This window comes from Trachypithecus francoisi, unplaced genomic scaffold, assembly GCF_009764315.1.
Source record: "Trachypithecus francoisi isolate TF-2019V2 unplaced genomic scaffold, Tfra_2.0 Lachesis_group19, whole genome shotgun sequence".
Classification (NCBI taxonomy): domain Eukaryota; kingdom Metazoa; phylum Chordata; class Mammalia; order Primates; family Cercopithecidae; genus Trachypithecus; species Trachypithecus francoisi.
The window spans coordinates 18,785,163-18,810,791 of NW_022681464.1; the positions used below are offsets into that span (position 1 = coordinate 18,785,163).

General features: G+C 38.3%; 1 protein-coding gene across 8 annotated transcripts in view; it reads right to left on the minus strand.

Moving 5' to 3' along the window:
* The window catches only part of KIAA1328 (KIAA1328 ortholog), a 402,048-nt gene that overhangs the window by 49,205 nt on the left and 327,214 nt on the right, over positions 1 to 25,629 (minus strand). For all 8 annotated transcript variants that reach the window (XM_033177894.1, XM_033177892.1, XM_033177900.1 and 5 more), the window contains 2 exons: positions 15,887 to 16,068; positions 3,214 to 3,322 (listed from right to left, as the gene is read on the minus strand). In XM_033177894.1, coding sequence (XP_033033785.1) covers positions 3,214 to 3,322; positions 15,887 to 16,068 — 291 coding nt within the window. The remainder of the gene's footprint in view (positions 1 to 3,213; positions 3,323 to 15,886; positions 16,069 to 25,629) is intronic.

The window sequence follows — 25,629 nt, forward strand, 5'->3', positions numbered from 1 at the left end:
CTCTACAATGTTGATATGGTCCATTCAAAAGGTATGTGCTGAGGATGTTTTATAAATCCTTTCCTTACCCCTTATACGAAGATTAATTCAAGATGGATTAGAGACTTAAATGTTAGACCTAACACCATAAAAACCCTAGAAGAAAATCTAGGTAGTACCATTCAGGACATAGGCATGGGCAAGGACTTCATGTCTAAAACACCAAAAGCAACGGCAGCAAAAGCCAAATTGATAAATGGGATCTAATTAAACTAAAGAGCTTTTGCACAGCAAAAGAAACTACCATCAGAGTGAACAGGCAACCTACAGAATGGGAGAAAATTTTTGCAATCTACTCATCTGACAAAGGGCTAATATCCAGAATCTACAAAGAACTCAAACAAATATACAAGAAAAAAACAAACAACCCCATCAAAAAGTGGGCAAAGGATATGAACAGACATTTCTCAAAAGAAGACATTCATACAGCTAACAGACACATGAAAAAATGCTCAGCATCACTCGCCATCAGAGAAATGCAAATCAAAACCACAATGAGATACCATCTCACACCAGTTAGAATGGCAATCATTAAGAAGTCAGGAAACAACAGGTGTTGGAAAGGATGTGGAGAAATAGGAACACTTTTGCACTGTTGGTGGGATTGTAAACTAGTTCAACCATTATGGAAAACAGTATGGCAATTCCTCAAGGATCTAGAACTAGATGTACCATATGACCCAGCCATCCCACTACTGGGTATATACCCAAAGGATTATAAATTATTCTACTACAAAGACACATGCACACGCATGTTTATTGCGGCACTATTCACAATAGCAAAGACTTGGAATCAACCCAAATGTCCATCTGTGACAGACTGGATTAAGAAAATGTGGCACATATACACCATGGAATACTATACAGCCATAAAAAAGGATGAGTTTGCGTCCTTTGTAGGGACATGGATGCAGCTGGAAACCATCATTCTTAGCAAACTATCACAAGAACAGAAAACCAAACACCGCATGTTCTCACTCATAGGTGGGAACTGAACAATGAGATCACTTGGACTCGGGAAGGGGAACATCACACACTGGGGCCTATCATGGGGAGGGGGGAGGAGGGAGGGATTGCATTGGGGAGTTATACATGATATAAATGATGAATTGATGGGTGCTGACGAGTTGATGGGTGCAGCACACCAACATGGCATAAGTATACATATGTAACAAACCTGCACATTATGCACATGTACCCTAGAACTTAAAGTATAATAAAAAAAAAAAAAACCCTTACTGGGGAAACATTGTATTTCATTTTTTCATACTTCCCTCTAAACTGAAAAGCAACTATCAAAAACATTAATATATTAAAGTGGTGTTAAAGATCTCATTCTAATCTTTAACAACAGGAAAATTAACTCAGATTGAAAATCCAGATAATCTTCCTTCTTTACCTCTAATTCCTCCAAATGAATCCCTCAAGGTGAGCTAGGACGGAAACCCTCTGAGCACAAGCTTTCAGCCACAATGTTAAGGGATCCAAAGAGGAAGCCCCATCAACATTTCAGAATCACAACTTACTGTGGGTCTTTGGCAGAGTGTCAAAAACAGTAGCGTTAAAAATAAAAGAAAGCAGCTGGGCGTGGTGGCTCACACCTGTAATCCCAGCACTTTGGGAGGCCAAGGCGGGCGGATCATGAGGTCAAGAGATCGAGACCATCCTGGCAAACATGGTGAAGCCCTGTCCCTATTTAAAAAAAAAAAAAAAAAAATTAGCCAGGCATGGTGATGGGCACCTGTAGTCCCAGCTACTTGGGAGGCTGAGGCAGAAGAATTGCTTGAACCGGGAGGTGAAGCTTGCAGTGAGCTGAGATCGCAACACTGTACTCCAGCCTGGCGACAGAGGGAGACTCCATCTCAAAAAAAAAAAAAAAAGCAGCAACAGTGAAAGGATGTGGCAAACTAGTTAAATTCTCTTTTTGATTGTGTGTGGCCTCCAAAATAGAGAGGTTGTCATTCTCAACTATTACAATATTTAAGATTACAAGGTTTGGAGTCTGAAATGCTGGCTTTGCCTGTTATTAGCTATGTGACCTTAGACTGTTTTTCAATGTCTCTGAGCCTTAGTTTCCTAATTTTAAAAATGGGGATAATAGTACCACCTCATAAGGTTGTGAAGATTAAATCAGACAATGCATATAAAGGGCTTGGCAAGGTCCTGCGGACATGGCAGATACTTAATAGATGGCAGCTACTGTTATTATCTTTTGTGTTGGGGTCATTTCTCAAAAATTCTTTAAGATGCTTACCTTCCCAGCTCCAGAATTAAAGGAATGACAAAAAGAGCCAAAATAGGATGAACACATCGTTTCCTAGGTTTGGCTTCTGTGGAACAGCATATCTATAGGCACTGGTCTGGAATACAACTTTTTAGAGGAGGAATAAATAATCTTTCTCTTCCTTTTGAAATTACTTCAAACCAAAAGAATAAATTTTAGAGTACATCTTTAAAATCATCAGACTTGAGACTTGTAATTTAGGCATTTCTACTTTGCAAAGCCAGTGGACTTTAAATTAACTACAAATTAAGTCTTAACATTTATATTCAATTCATTGGATAAGCTGCTATGAATTTAAGTGCTTAAAACCAATCATATCCCTGAGGAAACATAAACCAAGCCCTTTTGGCATTGATGTTTATATATTCAGCCTTAATTGCATAATGTGGGAGTTGGTTTATTAGATATAAGAAATTTAAAATAATACATTTCTTTCCCTGACTCCAGAAAAGGCTGATCAAATGCTTAACCCCTCAAATGTGTCTGGTGTAAGTAAATGTTGGTATTCCTTTAACTAGTACAAAAGCCACTATCATGTTCAATATCAATGATTTCAGCTAGTTAAACTTATAGTCTAAGTGTGTAACTCCTCTGTGATAAACTGGAAAAGACCTGCTGCTAAACAGACTTTCTGGTGAAGGATAGGTTTAGCTTTATTTAGGTTTCTATGGAAGCCCTTCCCATTACCATGATCAACTAACAAAGAGAATGTATAAAGAAAAGGACTCCATATGGTTCAAACTGGCCACATCTAGATGCTTCAAAAGAAGGACCTCTCTTGAGAAAGAATCACTAAGAGTTGTCAAGATTTTTCCATTCCCTATTAAATAAACTTCAAAAAATACTCTCATAGGGAGAATATTAAAAACTAAAGAATCTCTGAAGCTTACCGGGAGGTGGTGTGCTGTAATGATGGTGAGGCTGTGGTGACAAAATCCTTTAGGCTTCCTGTTGGCATAGGAGATGTGGACGCATCTTTTCTAACTCCTGTCATTGTACCTATATGAACAATAAAGAAAATAATTTGGGCATTCGATAAAAGAAAATGGAAAAGTTCATTCTCAGTAAATATATAAGACATTATAGGAATGTCCAAGCTTCAAAGGTAAGCCACTTGTTTCCCTGAAATGTAACAATGGCATATGAAAAACTCTCTTCAGTTTTGCAAACATGGGAAATCTATAATGTACTTTAAGAAAATATATTTGTGCAGTGACAGACTAACCAGAGATTTTGTTTTTAAACCTGATTGCCTAGCAAACCCCTGCTGATCTTGATTTACTGTGAAAATGCCCAAGGAGGTAGGATGTTTTATTTTGTTCCCTTTAACTTTCATAAGAAAGATTCCAGCACTTTGTACCTCTAAACCCTCCAAATTGCATTGATCCTCTTTAAAACACTTTCAAGATATATATAACTCTGGAAAGTTTCTTTTAGAGAACTCAACATTGGCTAAAACACACGTCTTAATTGGAAGATATGCTCAAGTAGTATTCATTCGAGTGCCATGGGAAAGTTCCTAAGCAATAGTTTATCCTCCCAGGAACTGCCTGACTTGGCCTCAATTCCTTTCCAACAAGTAATGTTCTGTTTGTAATTACTTTTCTCTTTTGCAGTGCGAAATAAAAAGATGATATGGACAGAAATATTATTTTTATTTTATTTTTCAGTTATTATTAGTTTCTAAACAACATAAAATACCGCTATATTTATCTTGGAAGACTATAAGAATCACATTCACAGTTCTTCTTTCGGTTCTTTGAAAACTGTTATCCGGGATGCATGAAGTTATTTGGGAAGATCCACTCTTTGACAAAAGGGAGAGTATTCAAATAACCAAAACTTTGGAGTGCTGGGAATACCAGACCCTAAAATGCCAGGAGTACAGTATGCTAACTTTGGGAATGGCAACAGGTTGCGTGCAACCTGAAATCATCAGGCATAGAGAAGGCTAGAGTCTTATGGCTACAGCGATTAGCATCAAAATGATCACCATTATCCTTGACTTCAAAACCTATACTCTTTATGTCAACTATTCTCTACTCTGTTTGTTTGTCTGTTTATTGAGACGGGGTCTCGCTCCATCACTAGGTTGGAGTGTAGTGGTGCAATCACAGCTCACTGCAACCTTGACCTCCTGGGCCCAAGTAATCCTCTTGCCTCAGCCTCGTGAGTATCTGGGACCACAAATGTGTGCCACCATGCCAAGCTAATTTTTTATTTTTATTTTTGTAGAGATGGGGTCCCACTAATCTACTATGTGTAGATGTAAAAGACCAGCCTCTAAATGCACAATTCAGTCTTCTTTATATATAGAAATCTGTGGTACCCAGGTTGAGGGTTCAACCCAAACAAGTACATATTAATACTGGCCAGTGCCAGGATTAAGCTCAGGCTTAGTTAATAGGGAGGGGAAGGAAGGTATGAGAGTAAGGACACAAGACACTCTTGACAATCACATAAAGAGACATAGAGGATGGGCTCAGTGGCTGACACCTGTAATCCCAGCACTTTGGGAGGCCAAGGCAGGAGGATCAGGCCAGGAGTTGGAGACCAGCCTGGGCAACATAGCAAGATCCTGCTTCTATAAGAAATAAAATTAGCCAGGTGTGGTGGCATGTGCCAGTAGTCCTAGTCCCAGCTACTCAGGACGTTGAGGCAGGAGGATCCCTTGAGCCCAGGAGGTTGAGGCTGCAGTGAGCTATGGTCATACTACTGCATGCTAGCCTGGGCAACAGAGCAAGACTGTCTCAAGAAAAAAACAAAACCAAAACCACAGATAACACAAGGCAGTATAAGGTAATATACATACAATATGCTTAGTGTGTATGTAAGTTTTATTGAGGTATAATTTGAGTATCATAAAATTTACTCATTTTAACTGTAGAGTTTGATAAATAGTAACTTTATATAGTTATGAAAGCATGGCTACAAACTATTTTTTTTTAATTTGCATGGTACTTACATATTTCTTTCTAAAATCCAGTTTTAGAATATTTCCTTGCTTCAGAAGGTTCCCTCTTGCCCATTTGTAGGTAATACTTGCTCCCGGCCTTAGTCTGGTCCTAGCCCCCTCTCTATCTCTATTGTTTTACCTTTTCTAGAAATTATTTTTTATTTTCATAAAAGCTTTTTGTGATAATATCTTTATAACAAATTTGCAGATAGGGAAAATAAGCAATAAAGAGCCTATGTGACCTGCCCAAGGTCACCGAGCTATAAGTGATGGAGCTAGTATCTATGTCCAAGATGACCCGAGAGCTTTGGCCATTATGTTATGCTGCTGTAATAAGTACTATGAAAAGTCTGAGGAATTAAGAAATGGGAGAATTCACATTTGGCTATAGGATTTGGGGAACATTTGATGCAGGAGGTAGGATTCTTTGATAGGAAACAATGACAAGTATGAAATGGGAGACAGAGACTTACATTAGCAAAAGCATTAAATTGAAAACCTAAAGGCTTAATATTTCATTTAGTCAGGAAATATTTATTGAACATCACTATGTCCTTGTACCCTGCTAATCACTTTCAATGCAGTATCTCATTAATCCTTACAACAGTCTTTAAATTATATTATTGTCCTTATTTTATAGATAAGGAAGTGGAAATTGTAAAAAGGTCAAGAAGCATGTCCAATATCACCCAGCTGGTAAGAGCAAAGCTGGATTTTGAATGCAATCAAAGTCTGTTTGGCTCTGTATGGCAAACTTGTAAGCATTATTTTAGAGGGACTCAAAAATAAAACAGTAACAACAATGATAAAAAAAAAAAACCAAACTGGTCCTTGGAGAGATTAATTTTGAGGCAGAATTTAGAATAGAGTGGAATAGATAGAACAAAGGCAGGCAAAGCAGTTCACTACTAATACAATTGTCTGGGTAGAATCCTGGGTGATTAAGAGGAAATTAAGATGGACAAATAGGGGTAGAAACAACTGAAAGGGATTTGTGAGTGAGGTGAAAGGGAAGAAGAAATGCGTGGTAGTGACAGAATATAAGTTATCTTTTTGGTCACTATCACAGAATACCTGGGGACAATTTAAAGAAGGAATTTAAAACAGACTTTTACATTTTAACAGGAATTTAAAAGTCCAGGGACTTTTATAATTGAAGAATTATACCTCATAATTGTAGGCACAACAATGTATATACGTGTGCTCATTTATTTTTCTGAAGAAATAAACCATATATTTTACCAAATTCTGAAAGGGAATGGGACCCTGAAAAGGGTAAGAATGATTGCTGTAAAGCACAGACCAAGTTTAACTGTTCTTTTTTCTATTCCTTATTGCATTTCCACAAAGCTATATATCAGCTTTTAATTGTATTTGTTCCCTTTATAAATTTTATATAGTATTAAGTATACCAACAATTACAGTTATGCATATTCACGGAACTCTATATTCCTGTATATTTAAACACACACACACACAAACACAGACACACACACACACACACAATAATAACATATGCTTAAAAAAATAAAAATGCTGGCAGAGTGCGGTGGCTCAGGCCTGTAATTCCAGCACTTTGGGAGGCCATGGCGGGTAAATCATGAGTTCAGGTGTTTGAGACCAGCCTGGCCAACACAGTGAAACCCTATCTCTACTAAAAACACAAAAAATTAGCTGGGCCTGGTGGTGGGCACCTGTAATCCCAGTTACTCAGGAGTCTGAGGCTAAAGAATCGCTTGAACCTGGGAGGCAGAGGTTGCAGTGAGCCAAGATCGTGCCACTGCACTCCAGTCTGGGAGACAGTGCCAGACTCTGTCTCAAAAATAAATAAATAAATAAATAAATAAATATAAATATAAATATAAATAAAAATGCTGGTAAGAATATTACTAGGCTGATTGATTTCATATATAAATGTGTATTTTATATACATGTAATATATGTGAATGCATTTACATAAACATGCACATATATTTTCACATGCACAGATGGAATTGATTATAATGGATCATGTTCTATTTAGATATAACTGGGTATATTTCATGGTAATTTTTTTTCTTAGAGCTCAATGTTTAAGAAAACTCTGTTTCTAGGCCCTTTGTTTTATTTTATATTTTTTAAACAGCTGAGCCATATTATCTATTCAGTTTAAACAAAACCAGTATAATCCATTCCCAGCTCAAGAAAGCAAGCCCTGGCAGCACTGCCACCCAGATACATCACCAATATCCATCCCCAGTCACAATTCCTTCTCGCCTCCGGGGACCCCAACTATTCTAATAATTATTTCCTTTCTATGCTTTATAGTTCTACCATTTATGTGTTTGGTTAAATATGTCATTTAGCTTTGTTGCTTTTGAACTTTATAAAAATAGAAACGTATTATATATATTATTTTTGAGACTTCTTTTGCTTAAATTGTCTGCAAAATTTACCTATGCTGATAATTTTTATGTACTGCAGTTTTGTTGTTTTATTTGCTAAGTACTATTCCATTGTATGCATTTGTGACTTTTTATCCATTCTGCTATTGAGGGACATTTGGAGTATTTCTGGTTTGGGGCTATTATGAAGAATGCTGTTGTGGCAGATGCTGTCAGTTATCCACCAAAATGTACTCCTTCCTTCTTCCTAGGTACACAGCTAGATTATATTCCCCAGTCCTCCTTGTAATTATGTGTGGTCAGGTGGAAAGCCAGTGGATATTATATGTGCTACTTCTGTTGTGTGCTATAACAACTTTTCATGTGTACTCTTCCAATACCTCTCCTTGTCCTTGGTGACCTACTATAGCAGTCAACAATTTCCTATACAGTTGGGCAGATATCATGAAAGAATGTTGGACTGTCACATGCTTTTTCTGTGTAAACTGAGATGATCATGAGGTTATTCCTTCATTCTATTAATGTGTATTACGTTCATTGATTTTTGTATGTTGAACTGCCTTTGTATTCCTGGGCTAAATCTCACTTAGTTATGATGTATAATCCTTTTAATATGCTGTATTTGGCTTGTTAGTATTTTGTTAACTATATTTTCATCCATATTCATAAAGAATATTGGTCTATAGTTTGCTTTTCTTGTGACATCTGTCTCTGGCTTTGATATCAGGGTAACACTGGCCTCTTAAGGGAGGGGGTCAGGGAAGTGCAGGGAGGAAAAGGGCAGGGTTCCTGGTGAGGGTTCCACCATTGGGCCTGTGCCCATGGACCAAGGTGAGGACAAGCACTCCTGCTTGGCACCCAAATGTTGCATTTTCCAAGACCACTCTGGCCTGCCACCCCCACATCCTGTGCCCATAAAAACCCCAAGACCCTAGTGGGAAGGGACAGAAGCTGGTGGATGTCAAGAGGAACACACCGGCAGAAGAGCACACAAGCAGCTGGACGTCGAGAGGAGTGTAAGAACATACCAACAGGCATCAGGCAGATACCACTGGCAGGCCACTGACTGGTGGAACGATGTAGACAGCAAGGGGAATTTGGCCAGAGCGGTTGGAAGAGAGTCCAGACGCTAAGCAGCCCACCTCCAGGGTAAAACTACCTTCCCACTCCATCCCCCTTCTGACTCCCATCCATCTGCTGAGAGCTACTCCTATCACTAAATAAAACCTTGCATTCATTCTCCAAGCCCACATGTGATCCAGTTTTTCCCGTACACTAAGGCAAGAACCCGGGAAACAGAAAGCCCTCTGTCCTTGCGACAGGTAAAGGGTCTGATTGAGCTGGTTAACACAAGCCACCTATAGACGGCAAAACTAAAAGAGCTCACAGCAGCATAAGCCCACTGGGGCTTCAGGAGATGTAGACATTCACCCCCAGATGCTGCTGTGGGGTGGGAGCCCCACAACCTGCCCGTCTGCATGCTCCCCCTAGAGGTTTGGGCAGCAGGGCACTGAAGAAGCGAGCCACTCCCCCATTACAAACCCTGCGAGGGGGATAGGGGAACTTTTCCTGTTTCATTAGGATGTATTCCTTCCTCTTACATTTTTTAGAAGAGTCTGAGAAGAATCTGTGTTAATTGTTTAAATGTTTGGTAAAATTCATCAGTGAAGCCATCTGGTCATGGGTTTGTTTTGTTGGGAGGTTTTGATTACTGATTCAATCTTTTTACTTGTTATATAGGTCTATTCAGATCTTCTATTTATTCTAGATTATCTAACTTTTTGGTGTGTCTATTGTTTGCCTCATTGTTATTTACTTTTTTAAACCCCAGGCGCCAGTGGTGTGTTCATCTGATTTTCAGTGTTTTCAAGGAATGTCCTATATGTAGCCACTCTCTGCCCAGAGAAAGTTTAGTCAAACAAAACAAAGGCAGGCTCCAGGTCTCAGCCCTTTAGGGAATCCACAGACAGGTTAAAACAGAGAAACAATCCCTTGAGAACAGGGTCTGCTGTGCTTCTCCAGAGGGCAGATACTAACACCTGGAACTCAGGCTGCCATCTTTTAGACTGCTGCCACGCTGGGAAGAGGGGAGGGCAGGGGCACCCAATCTTTTGGCTTCCCTAGGACACACTGAGAGAACTGTCTTGGACTACACATAAAATACACTAATGATAGCTGATGAGCTTTAAAAAATTGCAAAAAAAAAAAACTCATAATGTTTCAGGAAAGTTTACAAATTTGTGTTGGGCCGCATTCAGAGTTGTCCTGGGCCACATATGGCCCATGGGTTGCGGGTTGGGCAAGCTTGGGGTAGGGCAAGACTAAGTTAACTCTAGAAGAGTCCTCCTACAATGCTTCAGTAGCTTCTCTCCTAAGAATTGGTTTTATTTCTGTAAATCTTTCACTATCCTCCAGAGTTCTAATAAGGTAGATTCTGACAGTGTTTGCAAGATTTTTCAGTGTTTCTTGGGAGAGATGAGGTCCTGAAGGTACCTACCACACCATTTCCACTGATGTCTTCCTGATGCATGTATGACACTAGCATAACTCTGATACCCAAAGCTGACAAGGTCACTACCAAAAAAAAAAAAAAAATTACCACCCCAATATCTCCCAATCAGTGTAATCATTAAACTACCTTCTGAGAAGAAAAAAACATAACATGATCATAAGCACAGAAAAAAAATTTGATGAAATTCAACACCCCTTTATGATCAAGACTTTCAGCAAACTAGGAGGTAACTTTCACAGCCCGATAAAGAGCATTTTCAAAAAGCCTCCAGCTGCCCTGGTGTGGTGGCTACCTGAGGTCAGGAGTTTGAGACCAGCCTGACCAATATGGTGAAACCCTGTTGCTACTAAAAATACAAAAAATTATCCGGGCGTGGTGGTGGGCGCCTGTGGTCCCAGCTACTCGGGAGCCTGAGGCAGAATCGCTTGAACCCGGGAGGCGGAGGTTGTGGTGAGCCGAGATTGTGCCATTGCACTCCAGCCTAGGCAACAAGAGCAAAGACTCTTGTCACAAAAAAAAAAAAAAAAAAAAAAAAAAAAAATTAGCCGGGTGTGGTAGTGCACACCTGTAATCCCAGCCACTCAGGAGGCTGAGGCAGAAGAACTGCTTGAACCCAGGAGGTGGAGGTTGCAGTGAACTGATATAGTGCCATTGCATTCCAGCCTGGGCAACTAGGGCAAGACTGCTTCTCAAAAAAAAAAAAAAAAAAAAAAGCCTCCAGCTAAAATCATACTTAATGGTGAAAGACTATCTTTTCCCTACAAGGTTGGGAACAAGGCATGGAAGTCTACTTTTTTCATTGTATTCTATATTGTAATAAAACCCCTAAATGGTCTGATTAGATAAGAAAAAGAAAGAAAAGGCACAAAAATTGGATAGAAAGTGGTTATGGACTTAGTTGTGCCTTCCCTAAGTAATCTGAAGTCCTAAAGTCCAGGACACCTCAGAATATGACTATATTTGGAGACAAGACCTTTAAAGAGGTAGTTAAGTTGAATGAGGTCATAGGGGTGGGCCTGAGAGTGGCTGGAAGCAGAAGCGTTTCCTGGGATGCACACACAGAAAAGGCCACGTGAGGACGCAGTGAAAAGGCAGCCATCAGCAACCCAAGAGGGAAGGCCTCAGGAGGATTGACTAGAAAAGAGGATGAGGATTTATTGAAAATGGAAATGTACTATATCTTAATTGGGGTAGTGGTTACACGGGTATATATAATTTTCAAAATTTATCACACTATACATTTTTTAAAGCCTCTACAATTTAGTGTATATAAACTTCAATTAGAATACAAGACAATAGAACCCCCTCCCCCATAATTTCTTGACTCCTAAGGCAGCACTTTTTTTTTTTTTTTTTTAAGACAAGAGTCTTGCTCTGTCACCCAGGCTGGAGTGCAGTGGAGTGATCTCGGCTCACTGAAACCTCTGCCTCATGGGCTCAAGCAGTTCTTCTGCCTCAGCCTCCTGAGTAGCTGGGACTACAGGTACACACCATCACACCAGGTTAATTTTTTCTATTTTTAGTAGAGATGGGATTTCACCATGTTGGCCAGGCTGCTCTCGAATTCCTGACCTCAGGTGATCCTCCTGCCTCAGCCTCCCAAAGTGCTGGGATTACAGGCATGACCCACCACACCAGACCAGTACTATTTTTAAGAGCCCACTCTACTGATTTCTCTTTAACATTACCAATTGATCACCATAAGAACTTTGAAGAGAAAAGCATATATTTTGCTTAAATCAATAAATCACAGCAGGTACTGAGGTGAAAAAGTCTACCTGAGTCACAGAATAAGGGCATCGAAAGAAAAATCAATATATACAACGTTATGTTAATTCATTCAACAAATGTATAATGAGTACCTACCACACCACAAGTTAAGCAATGTTGTAGGAGATGGGGATACAACAGTGAACATATGGAACTTATATTCTGAGGGAGAAGATACAAAACATATATAATAAATAAGTAAACCACATAGTGTTTTGAGAAATTTCTTTCCATTTTAGAGAATGGGAAATGTAGACCCTCTGGTTTAGGTGATAATATTTCATATATATCAACATCAACTTTTAATACTAGTCTCCTACATTTGAATTCCTTTTTTTAGTGGACTGGCCAGGAAAATTTATTCTACATATCTGGGTTTATTCATAGCCCTCTATGATGCTTGCATTCTATGTGCTGTTGATAAAGACATCAACTTTTGGCGTATCTTCAGCTGAGATTTCTGGGTATCAGAAGTAGTATCTTAAGGTACCTTTATGGTTGAACAAAGAATAATGATCATGATGGTAATAATAAAAGAAACATGAGAAATGCTCCTTAGAGGCAAGATAGAAATGATTTCTGTACTTTGGACACTCCAATTGTTCATTTCTTTAAGCATGTCACCTACTTTAATCCACCTGGGGTTATGAAGAGTACTCACATCATTTTAAGCACAGGCGAACAACTAGGAGCTTCTGAGATTATTCTTTACTTCAGCTGAGTCTAGAATAATCATCGTCTAATGGGGAAAAAAAAAGTGTTTGGGAGTTACTAGGGGATCTCAACCAGTGGCAGCTGCTATATAAAATCATATAACCTAAGAAAACCCCAAAGGCAAAATGAAGGGCACAATCTATACCATCAGGTAAATCCGAGTTATCCTAGGTTCAGCCTCTGCCAACATTTTAAGGGAATTTAAGAGTTTCACGAAGGAGGAATGAAAAGGAGGAAGGGAGCGGCCAAAGTCAGGTTTTACAGCCTGACTTAGGAAGGAGCAGTGCCAAGCTCAGAGGTTTAACATTTTAGTTCTGGAAATTACGCACTCAGTGGCTTCACAGCCTCTGCTAGCCCATCACCATAACAAGAAAAAAATGCCCTCAGCTTTGAGGGTTCTGATAAAAGGGAATATCAATGATTGCTCAGGAAAGGGAAGTTCTAGGCACACTGGTGGAAAATGTTTTGAGGCTGCAAGGGAGGAAAAAAGAGGAATGAAGATCGGGTGTTTCCAGATTTATGCCTTTTAAAAGTTCTTTATTCAAGTTTAGATTTTCCCAAGTATTATCTCCCTGTTTGACATTGCTCGATAAAAGCAACTAAAACTGATGAATGAACAAGTTTATATATCTTAAGTGTAATTTTGACAATACTGTACATATCTTTGCTATCATAAGGTTGTTTCTTGAGACAATAGTCTTTTTTTTTTTTTTTCACGTGTTTAGCGTCATAAAGCTGGCAGAATGGTGAGGAGGATAGGAGAGGTAAGGGAGTAAGAGACTGGTAATAAAGATTAATGGTCCTGTAGTAAATGTCCTATGTAGTACTTAATGAGTAAAGGATAACAGCAAAAGAAACAAAAGATATAAGACAGAAGAAAAGTGTATTAAAAAATTCACACACACTAAAGAGGGTAAAGCAATTAAGAAGGTGCTAAACCAAGCAGTGTAACTTAGATGATTAGTGCTAGGTCATCGGCCTTATGATAAACAGGGTTTCCAAGTCTACTGCGCATCCATGGAAAGTTTATATCTCCCATTTGGTTGGGTGCCACAGCAAATGCCAATGTAATAACTTTGCCCTGTACTATAATCTGCATACACTAGCTGTGCAATGGGCAGAATGGCTCAAAGGGGGGCAACTTTAGCCTCTTTAATGGTCATGTAGATCATAATTTTGCTAACAGCTCCATATTAGAATAAAAGAGAAGGAAAATACAAGACGGTCTTCTTTATGAGTAGAAAAGAGTCAGTAGTTTCTGTGAATGCCTTAAAATAAAAACTCTTAAAAAGATGAAAAAGTTTCTATTCTTTTTTTTTTTTTTTTACTGCAACACTACAACCTTCCCCCACTCCCACAAAAAAAAAGGGGAAAAAAACCTAATGGAAGAAAAAATCAAACCATGAGTGAAAACTGTTCCTGAAAACTTTGCAGAATTGTAACAGCTTTCTCTTGGTTAAATTGATTGGTATAGCAACATTATAAAATGACTATTAGGATTCACTGTGCACAACAGAAAGTGCTGAAATGTCAGCAGACTATACAGCGAAAAGTAATGGGTTCTGAACCCCTGTTAGTCAAAAATGATTTTGTTTCAAATTAGAAATTGATTTTTTTTGGACACAAGCCCTTTTCAGACTTCTGGCTTCTGTAGCTAGGCCCAGGAGAGATTAACCTCCACCACAGCAAGGGCTGGCCTGATGATATCTTTCTCAAAGTGCCTTTTCAATTGCTGCTTTCTACTGTTGCTGTGGTCTTAACCAATAACACAAGTTATTTGTTCTTTCGCTATTACACTATATTTTTTATCATTTTGCCATTTTATCTTAGTGCTGCCACACAACACAAATTTGAAGACAAGTTAACCGAAGACTGTGTTAAGCTTTGCAGTGTAACCACCACACCAGTTGTGACTAGTTCTTCGCTCTCCAAAGTGCAATGACTAAGAACAGAGGAAGCTGAGGTAAGGGTTTTCCATTTCTGAAGGACTGCTAACAGAGAAAGTAAAGATTCTACCTCATAAAGTTTCTTCAATTTAAGTTTTATTTTTGGAAGCAATGTCCAAAAAGAAACTTCTAAGTTGTTCTAAAGCAATGGAAGTCTACAAAACTTTTCTTTGCCTTATGTCAAACAAAATGTACTTTTGCTTTTATTTCAAATTGTGGATAGTCCTCCCTCCCAAAATTTGAACGAATTATCATCTCTCAATTATGTGGAATAGGATTAAACAATTTCTAGATTAATCATAATCAGACCGTAAAAGCATGACAGAGCTAGTAGCAGATGAAAAAAGGCAGGGAGATATACAACTGCAAGGTATCACAAAGCACTGCCCAATTTTCAAATAAATAAATGTAAGAGTGGCTACAGAGATTATGAAAAGTAGGTTGCATGACACCAGAGGTAGAAAGGTGCTGGCCCAGTAGAAAAACAGGTAAATAAGAAGGAAATCAGGATTAATGGTTGTGAGAAGGGAAAAAAGACACCTAGGAAAGAAGTGTGAGCAAGAGAGGGCTCAGATGTCTTTTTGGGCCTTTGTTTCCTGTACATCTTTTCTGTACAATAAAGCTCAGACTTGCTCCATTCTTTTCCAAAGTCGATCCTGTAAGGATGCCAGGATAGATTAAGCCAAAAGCTTCTCCTGGAACTGGGAAACAAATAAATTTGCTTCACTCAACATTTAACATACTTATTTATAATTGATTTCTTTAAAATCTACCACATATAATAGGAAGTATTACTGACACTTAAAAAGACTGCTAGGCAAAATATGCTTTACACTTTTGAGATTTTGCTTTAGTCACAATATGGGGAGTTGTCCATGACCTCTCTTCCACCCTCCCCATGATTCTAGTCAACTGAGGATTAACTGTAGTAGTTAGGGTTTATTTTTCCAGGAGAGACTTATGTTCAGTATCTTACCCTTTTTACTTACTTGGAACATTATTTTAGTCTATGACCATACTTACTGCTGACTAATTCTTAACAGTTATTGCTTGCAAAAAGAGGGACAAGTTGGATACAGTTTTTCATTCCAGTATTCTAAGAAAAATGCAGATACAATTCACTAATCTAGTAAATGTGTTACCTGTGGCCTTGCAGGCACACTTCAGTGCGTAAACATTTGACTTTTGCTCAGCATTGTAGGAAATCTTCTGAAATTCACTGGCTAGCAACTACCTTCACCTACCAGCTTCTCATTTTGCCACTACAGTTGTTAAACTTACCTCTTTGGGGTCTATATGTATCTTTCTTTTGACATGACCACTGGGCATCATCTTTCATATGCGAATGAAACCCCACTGTCTTCTTCTCCTTCCTATTCTCTCCACTGGTTGGGGTGTCTTGGTACTTTTTAATGGAAGATGATGTTCCAAGCAGCCAGCTTTCGCAGTTTGACTTTAATAAACTGAAAGAACAACGATGAATGAACTGTTGAAGGCATAGAAGGGGACATAGAGCATACAGATATTTAAATTCAGTATGGGTTTAAATGCAATTCATTAAGAACTTTCTTTATCTTACTTTTTACTGAGGTGTAATTTAAATAATTTACTCAACATCTATTTTGTGTCCTGTCACAACAATTTTGGAAAAGAAATGGTCTTTATTCTCAAAAAGCTCACACTGGGAGTTGGGGAAATAAGATTCAAACTGATGAAACAGCTAATAAAGTCGCAAAGTATGACTAAGAACCAGGCTATCTATAGAAATAAAAAGTATGCTAAAACAAGACTTGCATATCTAAGATGTTTTCCAAGTACTAAAAATGAACACTAGGGATTAAAATATCACCAATGTGCCTCACACAAATGCATTTGTGTTTCTAATTTTCAATTGTTATCAGTATTTATTATGTACCCAGAGTATGTAAGAAGTAGTGTAACAGTGCATGTAGAAGAACTAGACTCCATACTTACATAATTTCATTGAAAGGTCAACAAGACAAATACAGAATAGGTATTTTAATGAAAATGAACACATGTACATACTTTCTTCTCTATTAAACTGTGTTCCCACCATTAGCACATTTCCTCTTATATTTTCTTATTTTAGGGAGAAATATTCTAATGATGTGTTATCTCTCATTCTTCTCTCTTCATGTTTGTTCACAACAAACTCATGACACTTTGGTTTTGTCTTCCCCATGCCCATAAATAACGTGCAAATTAAAGAAAAAGACTTGGAAATGCATAGAGGCAGCTACTGAAAACACAAGATTCTATAATTACAATGTTTAAACTCCCCAAAAGCAGAGGGAATCTCCAGACAAGAATAAGCTGAATGGAGTGTTGCCAGGTCTATCACTTATTCCAGGTGGCCTTTGACCAGTATTCAAATCACATAATCTTCTATAAATGTCTCTGGTTTATACTGATCAGAATTTTTAGCAGTGTTTGCTCATATCATAATTTATTAATAAAAACCAAGAAAGTAAATGGTTTTATGTTCAGAATTATATAAAGAAAATAAAATCATTAGTTATATGGCTTAGTAAAGTAGGCACAAGGAAATGTATAAGTGATACTCTCTCTCTTTTTTTTTTTTAATCAGAACACAGAGATCATTTTCCTCTGCAGACCAACCAGAAGATGTGTAACTTAGGGTTATATAAATTGCACTCATGGAACAGGAAAATACAGAAAATAAAAGTACCTTATTGTGAATGTTATATAAATTTATGTCAACCCAGAGGCCCCAAACCCAGGCAAATCCAATGACTACATCTCTGCTTGTTCTTGTAGAAAAATTAATGTGACCCCAACCATTGGCTTCCCCAAAATTGATTCATTCTCAGCTCAGTCGAACTCCCAATACTGACTGCCTTCTGCTTCTTTACAGCATTTTCACAGAAGCTTGCATTTTCACAGAAGCTTTCCTGTACCTTTATTCAAAATTCCATCTTGGTAATCCTCCATCTCAACTGGGAACTTGGCTTCTAATTTCCCTAAAATAAAGATGACTACATGAAAAATTTCTTCCTTCATTTGTATTTATTTCCATATTCACCCATCCTCTCCTAATGTCTCAAAAAAAATTTACCTTTTATTTGCACTCTTGATACCATCTTGACCCATCCCCTCTGTGACTACGGCCTGTCAATCATCTCTTTTTCTTATAACTTACAAACTCCTCCTCTAAACTGGATTCTTTCTTAGGGCTACAAACAAGAGCAGATCTTCCATTAATACCCCATGTCAGTGAGCGTGTGGGGACAAGAGCACTTTAATACCTATTGCAGGAACTGCAAATGGGTATCACCTTTTTGTGAGTGACTTGTCAACACAAAATGAAAATGCATCTCTCCTTCAACAGTTCTACTTTTATCCCACACTTGAGGCCAGGAATTTGAGATTGGACTGGGCATCACAGCAAGACCCCATCATTAAAGAAAAAAAAAATGTTTTAAATTAGCCAGGCATGGTGGCATGTGCCTATAGTTCCAGCTACTTGGGAAGCTGAGGCAGCAGGACAGCTTGAACACAGGAGTTTGAGCTTACAGTGAGCTATGATCATGTCACTGCACTCCAGTCTGGGAGAGAGAGTGAGACTCTGTCTCAGAAAAAAAAACAAAAAGGAAAAAAAAAGGAATTTCTCCTACGGAATTACATGAACAACAGCATGAGGATATTTGTTCAAGGATAATCACTGGATAATTATTTGTAATAGTGAAAAATTGAAAGCAAATATCATTCAATAAGAGAACGAATAAATAAATTATGGTACATATTCATTATAAAGAACACTATTCAGCCATTAAAAAGAATGAGGTAATTCTTTTTTTGTTTGTTTTTTTGAGATGGAGTCTCACCCTGTTGCCCACGCTCGAGTGCAGTGGCACGATCTTGGCTCACCACAACCTCCGCCTCCCAGGTCAAGCAATTCTCTTGCCTCAGCCTCCCGAGTAGCTGGGAATACAGGCGCACACTATCATGTCCAGCTAATTTTTGTATTTTTAGTAGGGATGGGGGTTTCACTATGTTGGCCAGGCTGGTCTTGAACTCCTGACCTTGTGATCTGCCTGCTCGGCCTCCCAAAGTGCTGAGATTACAGGTGTGAGCCACCACGCCCGGCCCAGCCCTGGTTCCTGTTCTTAAAGAGATGTTAGTAGGGGAGATAGATGTGGAAACAATTTTTAATACCATATGCCAAATGCAGTAATTCAGGAATATACTGGATGTTATGAGAGCGCAAGGGCTAGGCACCTAACTTTATTTGCATAACAGAAGGGAGATTCCTGAAATATTCAAACTGAACTTTGGAAGATAAGGAAAAATGTAAGAATGTTCTAGGTAAAAGAAAAGAGTATTAGCAAATATACCAACACATGAAACTTCAGCTCATATTTTGGGAAAGTTAAATAGCTAGGTATTGTCACAGCATTAAATTTTCAGTGTGTGATAGGGAGGAATGGAGATGAAGTAGGTGAGACAGTGCAGGTCAGATAATGAAAGGTTGTGTTTTCCATACTGAGGGGCTTGAACGCTATCTTGTGGCCAAGGTGGAGTCACTGAAAGGCTCTCAGGAGAAAAATGACATGATCCAACCTGAATTTATAAAAAATTATTCTGGCACCATTTAGAGAATGGGCTGCAGGAAACTGAATGAGGTAGAAGGCTGCTGAAACAGCTCTGGTGAGAGATGAAGGTTTCCAATAGAGAAGCGGTAGTAGGAATGGAAAGACATCGTTCAAGAAATATTTAGGATTTAAAAAGGACAGAACTTGATGTAAAAGAGAGGGAGAGAAAAGTCAAGAACGACTTGCAGAATTTTGGGTTGATAAGCAATACAGAGGAAGATTGGGGAAGGGTGGGAAAAATTAAGTGCAGCTTGAGGTGCTTATGGAACATCTGAGAAGATATTTCAAGAAAGTAATTTGATCAGTTACTCCATGGCTTTTTGCTATTGGCTGAGTGAGTTTAGAGGTGGTAGGGTTGAGGGAGACAGAGTTGAGAAAGAATATGCTTCAATTTCAATTTCCTTGGTGTAGGAGGAGATACAGTCATTCTTGTGAGTAAAGTGGGTATTGAGAAGACAGGTGAAGGTTTGGAGTTTGTATTGAGGGAATTTGAAATAGAAATGAAAAGAAAAAGATTTTCCTGAAATGTTGAGGCCCTAACAGAAATAGAAATCATCCATTTATAGCAGGGCTCAGGTGCAGAGATTAAAAAGCAGAGAAAATGGTGTGAGAGCTCGAACTAGGGTTAGGATTTCACTGGGACAATGCAGCTGACTGGGGATCAAGGGAAATAAATATACTAAAGTAGTTTAGGTCAACCATTTGGTCCAGGAAGAAAGTGAGGCAACAGGGACTGAAAGACTGGCAGAAAAATGAAGGGAAATAAATAATTTAGCTATCCCTTTAAGGTAAAGCAAAAATAAAACAGCAACAACACCACAAATAAAAAACCCTTGGTATGGTATATGTGAGAAACATGAGAACATAAGCTAAAAAGGAAGAGGCTGGGATGACAGATTCAATGATTTTTCTGATGAAACCATAGTGGGTGATAGCAAACTCTGGGTGTGGCCATGGATGATGCTGCAGTGAACTGAGGAAGGCAAAAATTCTTTAGCTATGGCAATAGATAGATCAACCATATGCATATTGGGATCTCACAGAATGATGGTAGGAGTTATGGGGGAGAAAGTGACTTTAAGTGGGATGTCAAGGTCCTAGTGAGACAATGATGGAAAACAAAGGATGGAAAAGGATGGAGTGCTGCAGTCAAACTAGACATATATTTAGATTCACATAAAGAGATTTGCAAGAAAAATGCTGGCACTCCTCTCTCTGTTGTTTATCAAATGTGACAGAAAGAATGGCCTCTATTAGAAGTGGTGCTCTCAGAAAAGATGCTGATTTTAGGCAGTGATTCACAGCTTGGCAATACATTTAAATAATCTAGAGAATTTTTAATAGGAGTGATGGACTGAGTCCCACCCACTTGTCAAAACTGAATTAATCAGTCTAGGGTGGGACCTGGATATTGTTTGCTTTCCTCTCTCACTCTCCTTTCCTTTAAAAAAAGCTCTATAGGTGATTCCAATGTCCAGATAGGATTGAAAATTACTGAGTTATTGTGAAGAGTGGGAGAAAACATTCTTTTAGAAAAAGGCAGGATGAAAAGAGTGCATTTCCTATGAAACAGGGATTCTCTAAGGCACCAGCAGGAAATCCTTGGGGGACACCAGGAGGGAAAGGGGTGTTAGTGATGTGAGGAAAACTAGGGGAGGAAAGGTAGACATTTAAGGGAATGAGAGTATAAGAAAAAATAGCACATGAAATACTCAAATTTTGGCATGAGTTTTTTTTTTTTTTTTTTTTTTTTTTTTAGTAAAAGAACAAGTCCTTGATTTAGAAGACCATAAAATCTAGGTTGGAGAAACAGATAGATACCTATTAATTCCTCTGTTCATTTCCAATGGCCTGATTCAGGTGCTGGCCATATCATACCTAAACAATTGCTATATTGTCCAGTTTCGGAACCAGCCCTGGAACCAGCCATTTCTTTGAAAAGGTCTGGTACCTTGTATTGGGGGGGGGGGGTGCGGGGGAAGCTATTGGATTGCCACAGCTTCCAAGTCTTTGCTGTGGATATGGAAAGAGAATATATGTCTGTACCTATATAGTAATTTCTATATATAGGTATCTTATATTGAAAAACATGAGTTTATACAGAGTTTATACTAGTATCTTCAAAATTCCAACTCTAAACCAACAGGGTTCATTTTAGCTTCTCTTTCCATAGAAATATCCCTTCTCCAACAATGGAAAAAACTGGCCATTTTCCATAATATAATTGAAGTGGCATCATTCATCTGGGGTAATACCCGAGGTTTGTTGCCCCAAGCCAAGGAAATCAAGGATGCAGACACACAAGGAATAAGTTTAAGAGCAGGAGTTTAATACGTGAGAGAAAGAGAAAAGCTCTCTCTCCTGCAGAGAGAGAGGGGCTCCTGAGTGGTTTTTCTGGTTCTGTGGTTAAATGCATGGGGTTTTATAGACAAGCCTGAGGAGGTGGTATCTGACTTACACAGGACTCAAAAGATTGGTCGGACCAAGTGTGCCATTTTCACAGTGCATGAAGAAGGTGGCCACCCCACCCTAATTTTTTATTATGGAGGTGGGTTCTCTACCTTGCCAGCAGCATGTTGCCTGTTCCTTTATGGTACATGTGGTTGACAAAGAAAAGGGAAGATGGAGCCTCCATGTTGAACATGCCTGGCTTCCAGGTAACCTTTTCCTATTGGCACAGCTGCCAGCATTCACCCATGTAAGCTTCCAGCTTGGTTATCTATGTCTGCAGCTCGATTTTTCAGGCTGCTCTTTGTTAGAAAAGAAATGATCTGGGGGCTGCTTTTTGTTAAAAGGGAAGCCTTACTGAGGACTCTCTTACCCTCTCTAACTGCTTAAATAATTTCCTTTCAGCTCCTGTACCATAATTACTGACTTAATACTTTTTTTTTTTTTTTTTTTTTTTTTTTTTTGAGACGGAGTCTCGCTCTGCCGCCCAGGCTGGAGTGCAGTGGCCGGATCTCAGCTCACTGCAAGCTCTGCCTCCTGGGTTTAGGCCATTCTCCTGCCTCAGCCTCCCGAGTAGCTGGGACTACAGGCGGCCGCCACGTCGCCCAGCTAGTTTTTTTTTGTATTTTTTAGTAGAGACGGGGTTTCACCGTGTTAGCCAGGATGGTCTCGATCTCCTGACATCGTGATCCGCCCGTCTCGGCCTCCCAAAGTGCTGGGATTAATACTTTTGTATTAAAATAATATTCTGTCACCACAGCTATTCATCCTTTACCAGCCTACTCCTCTCACACCACATGCTTCTGGGCTGCTTCTGCCAGTGCGCCTCTGTATGGACACTGTGGACACTGCAGGAGACAAAATGTGCTACCCAACAAAATGAAGGATTGTTGGGCTCAGGACAATTAAGAAAAAGCAAACACAGGAAAGCTCTCTACCCTCCCTTTAACTGCCTAAAAGCTGAACACAGATTTACAGAGACAAAAGGTACCCTGCTTGCCTTCTACTAGGGAGAACAAAGGTTAAACACTGAAGGAAACTTTAGATCCTCATCATCTGGAGATGACACCAGGGAATCTACATGAACAGGCTTTACCAACTAGCCTTTACCTGTCATTTAGTTTCCTTGACTCAATTTGCAACCTTTAGGAACTTAAAGTCCTTTATCTTTGTCTCGTTACTTTTCTAAAATTTTACTGTTCCTTGTTGAAGATGCTATAAAAGCTGGAATGAAAACTACCTCTTTGATAACTACTCATTTTCAGAGTTTCTTCCATGTACATATGAAACACACATGCTAATAAATGTATGTTCGTTTTTCTCTTGTTAATCTTTTTTTTTTTTTTTTTTTACATAGGTTCATTCCAACTAAGAACCTATGAGGGTTGAAGAAAAAATTATTCTTCCCCTACAACCTATTCCCTACCCAGCCATGACTGGGCTACTCCTAAGGAAGCTCTCCTCATCCCTCTGGGTAACAAGACCCCATGCAAGGTCAAACTCCACATGGATACTTCCTTTTCATTCTGTTCAAGCTCCACCACACACCACCAGTGCAGTTCCCATAGGGAAGCCCTCCTCACCATGCACAAGTTCTGATATTCTATGCCCAGCTGTCCTCTTCTATGGATGCCCTTCTCATACCACTCACATTCTAATGCCTCAAGATCAAATTATTTTTTGGCTAGGATGTGAGGTAGCAATCAAGGTTCATTTCTTCTCCATATTTATATCCAATATTTCTAGCATTACTTGTTTAAAAAACTTTCCTTTTTCTACTGAATTGCTTGGCACCACTGTCAAAAAACAGTTGAGCATATGAGTGTGTGGGTCTGTTTCTGGACTCCATTCTTTTCCATCAATCTATTTATGTATCTTAAGGTGAATACCAACCTGTATTTATTACATAACTTTAATTTACATACGTAAAATTAGGTAGCATAAGTCCTTCAATGTAGTCTTCTAGAATAACTTAAAGACTGTCACTGCTATTCTAGTCTTTTCACATTTCCATATAAATTTCAGAATAAGTTTGCCAATTTCTATAAAACAGTATGTTGGTATTTTGACTGAAATTGCATTGAATCTAAGATTCAGTTTGGAAAAAAATTTTGATATTTATAACAATACCAACTGGTCAAATTCAAGAGCATATATTTCTTTCCATTTAGTTTTCTTAAATTTGTCTCAGCAGTATTTTGTGGTTATCATGTAGAGATATGTTGCTTCTTTTGCTAAATTTATTCTTAATTATTTGATGGTTTTGATGCTACTATAAATGCTTTCTTTTATTTTCTATGCTAATTACTGCTATGATATAGAAATAAATTTTATTTTTATACATTGAATTTGTATTCTGTGATTGTTAAATTCACTTAATTCTAGTACTTGTCTCTGTAGCTTCCTTAGTATTTTTCCATGTATACAATCATGTTATCTCAGAATAAAGACAGTTTCGCTTACTTCTTACCAATATTTTTCCAGTATTTTTCATGCCTGATCACACTAGAATCTCCCATACAATGTTGAATAAAAGTGAACAAGAGTGGACATCTTTAACGTGTTCCTAAAGGTGTTTACTATTAAAGAGATGTATCTCTGTTGACACTATCATTTTTCTAGCTTGATGAGAGGTCTTTTTTTTCTTCCTACAATGAATAGGCACTGGATGAGTTATGTCAAATGCTTTTTCTGCATCTGTTTGAGATGAAGTTTTTCTTTAATTTTTAAAACGGATTAAGATCTTTTTTATTGTGCTAATATAGCAAATTACATTGATTGATTTTCAAATGTTAAGCTGACTTTGCATTCCTGGGATAAAGCCTATTGAGTCGACCTGTATTACACTTTTTACATATTCCTGAACTTAAATTGCTGATATTTTGTTAAGGATTTTTTTGTGGGTTTTATTTTTCTTCCCGCATTTATGTCCATGAATTTATGTCCATGGGGAAGACTGGCCTGTCATTTTCTTTTCTTCTAATGCCTTTACAAGGTTCAGACCTCACAAAAGAAGTTGAGAAAAGTTCCTTCTTCCTATAGTCCAAGTGGTTCTCAAGTGTGGTAGGAGGAGAGAATGTTGCCACACAGAAGGCATATGGCAATGTCTGCAGAGGTGTTTGATTGTCACAACTCGGGGCTGCTATTGGCATCTAATAGGCAGAGGCCAGGGATGCTGCTTAACATCCTACAATGCACAGGACAGCCTCTCACAACAAATAATTATCTGGTTGAAACATCAATAGTACCAAGGCTGAGATGCCCTGTTCTAGTCTCTGAAATAATCTGTGTAAGACTGACATTATTTCTTCAATAGATACTAGGTAGAGTTTGCAAGTGAAGTTTTGATAGGTGTATAGTTTACTTATGGGAAAGTTCTTAACTAGAAATTAAATTTCTTTAACAGATATAGCGTTATTCAAATTTTCTACTTTTTTGTACCAATCTTGGTATATTATTGACTTACAGGAATTTATATCATTTAAGTTGTCAAAAGTGCTTGCAAAAAATTGTTCACAACAATACTTAAAAATATAATTAAAACGTATAATGATATACCCTTTTTCGGTCCTGATATTGGTAATCTTTTTTCTTTCATAGTAGGTTGATCATCTTGAAAAGGATTATTAATTTTATTTACAGTTTCAAAGAATCAACTTTTAGTGTTGTTGATTTCCTATTTGGTTTTCTTTTTCATTGCACGACTTACCAAAGAGTAGCTGCTACAAGGTTGAAAGCAGACATAAAAAAAATTAACAGACATAAAAAGAAACAAAATGCTAACCATAGTCAAGGAAAAAAAATCAATAATTTAAAATCAATGAAAAGATGGCCCACATGTTGAACCTGGCAGGTAAGAACTTTATTTAAATTAATGATTATAAATATGTTACTGGACAGTCTTCGTCTGTTTTGTGTTGCTATAAAGGAATGCCTGAGACT